Source organism: Crocodylus porosus, unplaced genomic scaffold, assembly GCF_001723895.1.
Source record: "Crocodylus porosus isolate Cpor-Errol unplaced genomic scaffold, CroPor_comp1, whole genome shotgun sequence".
Taxonomy (NCBI): domain Eukaryota; kingdom Metazoa; phylum Chordata; order Crocodylia; family Crocodylidae; genus Crocodylus; species Crocodylus porosus.
In genome coordinates, this window is record NW_017728948.1 from 54328301 (window position 1) to 54337725 (window position 9425).

Here is a 9425-nt window from a genome sequence, read left to right on the forward strand (position 1 = left end):
CTACTTTAATGACAAAGTGCAAAGGCCTCTTTGGCAGCCAATATAGACAATCAAAATAAACAGACTCAAAACATTTCACGCTTCTAAATTTTCAGCTGAAGATTTTGAAAAGATTTCTCTACTAACTTGTATATCAATCAGGGGACAGTCCTTGAAAATTCATCATTTTGCAGAAGTTTTCTGTACTTTTTAAACAGATCTAGTCAGAAGATAGAGGGCTTGGACTTGCCCAAGTTACTTGGTCCCAATTCTCCTCTTGGGAGATTTCACAGCTTTCTTATTGCACTAAAACATTACCTTTGTGCTTCCGTAAAAAGTCAATACTCTTCTGCAGTACAGTGGATTTATCCATCTTTCGAGCATTGCCCGGGAGCATAGAACCCAGTTCTTTGATGAGAACATTAAACTGATCTCTACGTTTCTTTTCAGACTTGTTTCTAGACACTCTGAAAAAGATACAACAGCAATGTATTTTATAAAAAGAACCAGATCTTAATGACTACACCAGTATTCAGATTTCAAGTTGTAATCATATCTATCGGGTCTGAATTAAAGTTGCTAGAGTCAACTATTAGAAAGATGCATATTTCTGATAGTAAATATTAATTATTTACAAGATTTATACTTTCAGATTAACACATTTTTAAATGTTAGATAACAGATTACCTTTTTGCTTTATCCTTGTCATCTTCTTCCACCAGCCCATCAAAAATGCTACTATCATCTCTACAAGAGAAAAAACTGACAAACATTAGAGTGCAACAGTCAGCGTGCAATCATTATGAGAATGAATAAGCAAAAATCTCCTTATTCAATGATTATATCCTGTTATATGGTAATCTATATTTTGGAAAGCAAACCATTTGCTGACTTTTCCTATACAGTGGACATCTGATGTGGCATAATGCCTTAAGTTAATTTCAGAATATAAGTAAGTGAGAACTCACAAATAACCCCATCTGTATGCCTACTCTGACACCCCTCTTAGTTTTAGCTCTTCATGAACATTAGCTTTGCTGGTATTCTCTTAAGTGGACAGACAGGAACTCTTTGCTAAGGTATTTTCACTGCCTGTTCTTAATCCCTTAACCATTTTAACTTACAGGTTTTTTTTTAATAAAAAGATACCCTCTTTCTATAAGTATTACATTTTAAGATTGAAAGAAAGAGGAATGTATCCTATTTAAGCAATTTATAAATATGCAATTCAAAATTAGCTATAATATTCCCAATACAGCTTTAAAACATTACATAATACTTCTTCATCTCAAGTACGGTATTTCCTTCTTTTTGTATTCCTAAAGATATCTCTAAGCATTAAAAGTCAGAATATACTCTTTCATTTTAAAAATAATTACCACTTTGTACTTGTTGCTTTCATAATTTCATTTAAAATTTTAAAAATTCAAAACTGCATTTCTTATTTTCAAGATCACCCAACTAATGAACTTTCTCCATCATACCTCTCTAGCTTATGTTACCTAGTTCCATATCTACTTGGTACAGTCCTCCAGTTCTGATCTTCTGTTTCTCTTCTTAACTTTTAAAGTTTGGAAAAGTTTGAAGAAGTATCCCTTCTCCTCTGATGCATCTAATAGCTTTCCCCCATCTTACCTTGAGTGCTTCCCTCTCTCTAATTTATGACTGATACACAATAGAGCAAACTGACATTCTGTGAATGGTGCTGTCAATAAATAATGGTATTCTTTGGCACAAGACTTGTAGCTGACTTTCAGGTGTGAAATCAAAGAGTGCAACATTATAAAAATGTATTGTTAATATTTTCTTATTATAGATCACAGCAGGAGTTTTATAGATCAAAATTACAAACTTAATTTTAGTGAATACTAATAGAGCTTAATTTAATAACTTTTTAGTAATTAAAAAAATCTGTCATAAGTGCTTTAAAAACATTGCCTCTATTCTCTGGATTGATGAACTTATAGTAAAAAGGGTACAAAAGTGGGCAGTAAACTTTTTCTCATTTTCTGTAGAATCCAAAATACTAAATCTCAACAAAATGGAAATTTTGAGCTGCGGAAAAAAACTCAGCTCAAGAACTCAAGTAAAATAGAAATAAATCCCCAGATAGTAGTTTTTACTTAAGGTGCTTATTTATTAATTTTCTTAAATTAATTGATAAACTGTCAAGATTTACTTACAGGCAAACATAGGCAGAAAACATAATTGAAAATTAATTGAAATGAGGCAGTTTCTAGACATAGCTCCAAATATAAAGCATATTTATTTTAAGCAAAAACATCTGCCACTTGTGATGACACATTTATGTATCTCACAGGTCTTATTATTGATCTTATCAAAAAAACCTATTACAGTCCAGTCTGATTTGGATCCACTTCTTTTTTAAGGTTAAAATAAAAATATTAATAAAAACACTATAACTATAAATAATTCAAAAAGAAATCATTTAACAAAATACCTGTCTGCAATGGAGCTCATTTTATGGGTGCTTACGGTAAAGAACATAACATATCACACTTTAGTCTTGTGGTAGACATTTGTACGACTGCCTGCATGAAAATGGAAAAAAAAAGAGGGAAATATAACTTTTGTAGAACAATATTATTTCCAATTCATTCACTTCTGTATTCAGTGATAACTTCTTATTCGTTATATAATGCAGGATAGAGGACGCACAATCAACTGCAAAGCAATCATCTCTGAACTTATAATACCACATGTTTATGAACTATGAATTAGCAGAGATAAGGAATAACATTTAAGAGATTTTTTTTAAAAATGCAAAATTTCCTTGAGAACATTGTTTATATTAGACATGGGAAATAATACATTGTTCACTCTGGTATTAAAATATTCTGAGTCATTATACAGTAGCTATATTAACTATTTTAAATGTAATTTCTTTATCATAAATAATAAGTTCTGCAGAGGCAGAAAAGGATCTTGGAGTCACTGATGCCAAGATGAACATGGGCTAGCAGTGTGGGGATGCAGTCAGGAAGGCCAACCTCACCTTGTCATGCATCCACAGATGCATCTCAAGCAGGTCCAAGGAGGTGATACTCCCCCTCTATGCGGCACTGGTCAGGCCACACACAGCTGGAGTACTGTGTCCAGTTCTGAGCGCCGCACTTCAAGAGGGATGTGGACAACATGGAGAGGGTTCAGAGGAGGGCCACTCGCATGATCAGGGAGCAGCAGGGCAGGCCCTATGAGGAGAGGCTACAGGACCTGAACCTGTTCAGCCTCCACAAGAGAAGGCTGAGGGGGATCTAGTGGCCTGTTACAAACTAGTCAGAGGGGACCAGCAGGCATTGGGGGAGTCCCTGTTCCCCCAAGCACTGCCAGGAGCGGCTAGGAATAACGGTCACAAGCTGGCAGAGGGTAGATTCAGACGAGCTATCAAGAGGTGCTACTTCATGGTCAGGGCGGCTAGGATCTGGAACCAACTTCCAAGCGAAGTGGTGCTGGCTCCTACCCTGGGGGTCTTTAAGAGGAGGCTACACAAACACCTTGCTGGGGTTGTCTGACCCCAGTACCTTTTCCTGCCATGGCAGGGGGTCAGACTTGAGGATCTGCTCAGGTCCCTTCCGACCCTACCAACTATGAAACTATAAGTCACAGGTGTGTACTCTACCACCCTTCCAGGTTGGGCTGGTCGTGATCCATTAGGGCCTCCATGTGCTGCTGGGCTGTGAGAAGCCACGGTGCAAACTAGGAGCAGTATGGGGCTGGGGCTGGGGCAGAGCCGGGATCCATTCCCTGTAGATTCCTGTCCATGGAACTGGCATCCATTATAAGGATGTGCAAGGAGCAGATTATGGCTCTGCCACAGCCACACACTATTAGTGCCCCACAATTATGGTCCCACCCTCCCACCCAGCCACCCCATCTGCTTGGCCAAGTGCACTCTGCCTACAGGGATCCTGGGCTGGTTTCCATTGAGACCCTGCTGTGCCCACTCCATCTGGTGTCGCTGGTTGGGTGTGCGGGGTGGATGAGTCTGGGGCTGAACAGGCTCAATTGCCCTCCCTTCACTCTCCCCGCAGCCCCAGACAGCTCTCCAGAACTCTAACCCCTGCTTTAAAAAATGAATCTTCCTCCATTTTTGGAAAAAAGTATAATAGATTCCAAACGTAATGACCATTTGAGTGCAGGCAAAGAATTTGAGAAATTGCTTTTTCTGCTACTTTAGATCTGAGAGATTAAAACAAAAGTGAGAGACTTTTAAACAAATATGTCCAGATACCCTGTTTTTCCTAAATGACCCTGTTTTTCAACTTTTGGGGAGACGAGTTAGTTGTGTTAGTTTGAAATGGGGGCAAAGTGTGCCTTAGCAACCTAATGTTCAGAAATGCAGCAGCTTTCATAGGCAACAGCTTACTTTGTCAGATATTATGAAGTTAGTTTCTAAGGTGCCACCTTCTTCTGCTTTCAACCTGTAACTAGGCAACTTGGTTCCATTGTAATCAGTCAGTAATTTAGGCCACCTTCATGCATGTGGGATTTTTCAGGTTGGATAATCTTGTTGAAGTCCACGGAGCCTTTGCAAGTGTCTGCCTGTGTGGGTTTCTGCGATGGGAAATGAAAGCAAAATCTTTCCATAACAAATTTATACTTATTTTAAAATGCTTTGTCTTCCCTATGTGAATAAAAAAATGCAGCATTTCTTTTGTTTTATTTTAAATAAAAGGGAACAAAATGCAGCTTTCCTAGTAAAAGAAAAATGTTCCCTCTACCAGGAAAGCTCTAGCCTAAATGTGTACATCTTGAAACCATTGCTCCTAGTCCTGTCTCCCATAGCCGAAGAGAAAAGCCTGGATCTGTCCTTTCTGTAATCATGCTTCAGGTATTTGAAAACTGTTATCAAATCCCTCCTCAGTCTTATCTTCTTCAGGCTAAATAGTTCTTTCAAGTCTCATCTCTCAGGTCCCTGATCATTTTTTGCTGCTCAGCACTGGACTCTTTCCAAATTGTCCACTTCCTTCTTGAAACGTGGGGCCCAAAACCGGACACGGTACTCCATCTGAGACTTCACCAGTGCTGAAAAGAACAGAAGAATCACTTCCCTTGATTTACAAGTTAATACAAGGAAATACAACACGGGATGCTGCTGGCTTTTTTTGCAACCTGTTGGCTCAGTTGGCCACTGTAACCTCCAGATCTTTCTCTGTAGTGCACCCTAGCTAGTCATTCCCTAGTCTGTATTCGTGCATGAGGTTACAGTTAAGGACTTGGAACTTGTCCTTACTGAATCTCATCTCCTTGACTGCGGAACATTTCTTGAGTCTATCTAGGTTATTCTGGATCTCAGCCCTGTCCTCTGGAGTGTCTGCAATCCCACCCAACTTGGTGTCATCCACAAACTTGCTAAGCGTGCACTGGATCCCATAATCGAAACAATCAATGAAGATGCTTAAAAATATCAGACCCGTGACAGACTCCTGGGGGGACTCCACTTGGTACCTCCTCCCAAGTAGCCATTGAGCCATTGAGGACTACTCACCGAGTACAATGATCCAATCAATTAGGTACTTTTGTCTAGCCTATATTTTCTTAGAGTTTTAATCAGAATGTCATGGGAGACTGTGTTGATAGCCTTGCTGAAGTTAAGGTATACCACATCCACTTGTCTGCCCTCATGCACATAACAAAAATGTACACTATGTGTATAATGCAAGTGTAATATTAAAAAAACCTGTTTACTGCTGAAAGCAAACTACTTCCAGTAACAGCATGAAATTAAAATGTAGGGTTCAAAAAAGACAGATTAATCACCAACTAGTCAACAGCTAAAGAAAGGTAGATACAGTTCCCTCAGTCTGAACACTATGCATTAATTATGTAATTAATCATACAATTAGCTTTCAACAAATTTGATATTCAAGATTATATAGATCAAAGATTACATCAGCTTTGTAAACTAGCAAATCACATAATACTCCAGTGCTTTACAAAGGAAACTAATGCATGAATAGCAAAGCACAAAAATTTTTTACCTGTGACAAGACTGATCTTTTCAATATGCAGAATAAGAAGTCAAGTCAATATTTCCATAATAACAAAATGCTTTCAATATTATCAAAATGCATACTTCACCTGACTTTGGATCACATGAAGATTTTATGTCATTTTCAGCCTAAATTTGGTATCCTAAACAGTAAGTTCCCAGACTACAGAAAAGACGTGTCATATTAAGGATCAGAAGTAAATCTGTTTTCCGGTTCGAGGCTCTTTACATTCAAATCTGCCAAATGCTGAGCCTTCAACTCTGAGTCTATGGGTCTGAGCAAAACCTTGCTAAAACCACTGAAAAGGCTATAATTGAATTTGAAGTGCTTTAGAGTAACCCCTGCTGAAAAAACCCCCCTTACTGATCCCCTTTTGAAATCAAGTTCTCTAATGCTCTCATGAAAGTTAACAATCACAAGAACTCAATTACAAGAGCACTTTTACCTCTGACACCTTTGGGATGTTAAACTGAACCGTGATGTGATGGATAAAACACTGATTCTTCCAAAGAACGTGGGTTTAAAATTTATCGTCTTGTACAGAAGAACATTAAAACTCTAAATGTAAAGAATTCAAAAAAAGCAAGTTAGAATGACTACAGCCACTTATTTTGAATACTAGCAAAATACTCTTCTAGTCTAATCACCTATAATTATGTGACATTTTACCTGTTAAATTGTAACATTTTAATCAATTTAGCTAAGACAATATATCGAACTACTGCTTTTCTTCAACAGTTGGAATACTGTGAAAAAGAAGAGACACCTGTTTTTGCCTAAGATTTCAGATTTCCCCCTCTCTGTAACTTTATCATCATCCTTACCTCTGAACTCTCAGGCTGCCCAATTACTGAGCAACCAGTGGCTGCACGCCACATAGGCTCACCTGCCATGTAGTCCCTTTTTCCCTTGCAGAGTGTGCAGATGACCCGATGGACCATCCCACCTGACCCTACGGCTGGGGACAGGAAGTGGAAGCAGGAGGAGGGAAGGGGAGCCCAGAGACACTAGCAGCAGCAGGAATGATGGGGGAGCAGCAGTAAGGTGGGTACCTGCAGGCCTCAGGTTGAAGAGCCCTGACTTCAATCTCCAAATCTGCCTACTGCTACAGTCAAAATAGCGTCTGTTGCCACCACTACTTAAAACTCCTTGAAGATCTCATTGACCTCTATATCCTTCTCTCACTGGTGATTACCTCAGTTCCTCTCTGATGTATAGAACGTGCTGTCTACTCAAAGACATGCAAAGATTCTCTGCTATATTTCTCCTACCACCTCAGACAGCTATTGGTCTGCGTTTCTTTTAGAGGCCAAAATTACTTTAAGTTACTGTTCAAAACTTATCTCCTACCTTTGCTCTCTCCTACTCCTTTCCCACCAACCTCTCAACCACCACCATTCATTCTCTTTATGCAATCACTCTTTTGGTTCAAATGTATTCCCCTCTAGAGTTCATTTAGTCTTGAACAAGCCTTCTGTGCTGGCTTTTCTCTAGATTTCCTCCCCTTTCCCTTGTGATAGACTAGTTTTATTGTAGTATTTGGGGTTTAAAATGTGTTTATGTTGCAATACTGTTGCATGCCTTGGTTTCTCCAGCTAGTTTGTACATAGGGGGAAAAAGGTTAATAGGACCCACGGCTGCATACCTGCCATACAAGACATGATGCATCTGCAGCAACACAGATCTGAACAGCCTTTGCTGACGTAGCAATCAACAACCATCTGGAAATGATGTGGTGTCTCTATGTAGAGACTGGAGAACATGGATGAAATAAGAACAACAGGGGAAGGGTCTGAACTAGGGAGTTTCTGCTTAAGAGCAAGAAAGTGACAGCTGAGCTAACTTGAGTGCTCAGAGGCAATGCAGACTGAACCAGAGACAGAGGTACTGCTCGATCCTTTGGAGAGAGCAAGAACTTTGCTGGCTGTACTGGAGTTACCCAATTAATGTCTTTGTTGAAGAGAAACTGTTTTGCTGCTTGGTACTTTGGGGTGCCTCTCGTCCAATTTGAAGAGGTTAAGTTTCCCTCTCTGAGAAGCTGAACTGAGGACAGATGCTGTGCGACAAGGGAGGGTCAAGAACTGAACAGCCACAACTCTTAGCTGAAAAGAGCCAGGGGCTCATCCCACTCTAGAAGCCATGCCTGGGGCTGGCTTCATCAGCAGTGGCAACAGTCCCTCAATACAAGGAGGACAGTCTTCCAGTAAACAGGAAAGTCATCAGTGAGTCTACAGATGACTGAGGAAGCCAATCCGATAGCAGCTTGTTCAAACTGCAGATGTGGCAAATAGTTTCATGGATTCATAGACGCTAGGGTCAGAAGGGACCTCAACAGATCATCGAGTCTGACCCTCTGTCTAGGCAGGAAAGAGTGTTGGGGTCAGATGACCCCAGCCACATGCCTATCCAGTCGTCTCTTAAAGACCCCCAAGGTAGGGGAAAGCACCACATCCCTTGGATGCCCATTCCAGATTTTGGCCACCCTTATCATGAAGAAGTTTTTCCTGATATCTAGCTTAAAACTGCTCTATTAGTTTGTGACCACTGTTCCTTGTTACCCCAAGAGGCGCCCTAGTGAAAAGAGCATCTCTGATCCTTTGCTGTATTCCCCTAATGAGTTTGTAGGCAGTTACAATATCACCTCTCAGCCTTCTCTTGCAGAGGCTGAAGAGGTCCAGGTCCCTCAGTCTCTCCTCACAGGGCTTGTCCTGTAAACCCCTAACCATATGAGTGGCCCTCCTCTGGACCCTCAAGTTTATCAACGTCCTTCTTGAAGTACAGCGATTAAAACTGGGTACAGTACTCCAACTGAGGTGTGACCATTGCTGCATAGAGGGTAAGTATTATTTGTCATGCTTCTATTGATGCATGATAAAGTGCAGTTAGCTTTGCTGTTGTTTTCATCACACTGATGAATCAAGTTCATCTTGGAGTCCACTATGACTCTGAGATCCCTTTCTGCTTCTGTGCTGCTGAGAGGGTCGCTTCCTAGCCAATAGGTGTGCTGGATATTTTTGTGCCCTAGGTGCAGCACTCTGCATTTGTCCTTGTTGTACTGCATCCTATTGTGTACTGCCCACTTTTCATAGATTTCATAGACATTAGGGCTGGAAGGAACCTCGTCAGATCATTGAGTCCAGCCTCCCGCCCAAAGGGCAGGAAGTCAGCTGGGGTCATAGGATCCCAGCAAGATAAGCATTCAATTTGCTCTTGAAGGTGTTCAATGTAGGTGCTTGAACCACCTCCGATAGCAGACTGTTCCAGACCTTGGGGGCTCAGACAGTAAGGAAATTCTTCCTTATGTCCAGCCTGAAACGGACTTGTAGTAGTTTACGACCGTTCAACCTCGCCATCCCTTGGGGCGCTCTGGTGAACAAACGTTCCCCCAGATCCTGGTGGTCACCCCTGATAAACTTATAGGTGGCCATCAGA

The 9425-nt window shown here is 40.6% G+C and overlaps 1 protein-coding gene across 5 annotated transcripts in view; it reads right to left on the bottom strand.

Annotated features, from left to right (window-relative positions):
• The window catches only part of CLOCK (clock circadian regulator), a 101815-nt gene that overhangs the window by 40571 nt on the left and 51819 nt on the right, over positions 1-9425 (bottom strand). For 3 of the 5 annotated variants that reach the window (XM_019553226.1, XM_019553225.1, XM_019553223.1), the window contains exons 3-6: positions 6439-6551; positions 2441-2531; positions 667-726; positions 298-446 (exon numbers count right to left, since the gene is read on the bottom strand). In XM_019553226.1, coding sequence (XP_019408771.1) covers positions 298-446; positions 667-726; positions 2441-2487 — 256 coding nt within the window. In that variant the 5' untranslated portion in view covers positions 2488-2531; positions 6439-6551. Of the gene's footprint in view, positions 1-297; positions 447-666; positions 742-2440; positions 2532-6438; positions 6552-9425 lie in introns of all 5 variants that reach the window. The other 2 variants (XM_019553224.1, XM_019553222.1) reach the window with 1 other exon arrangement.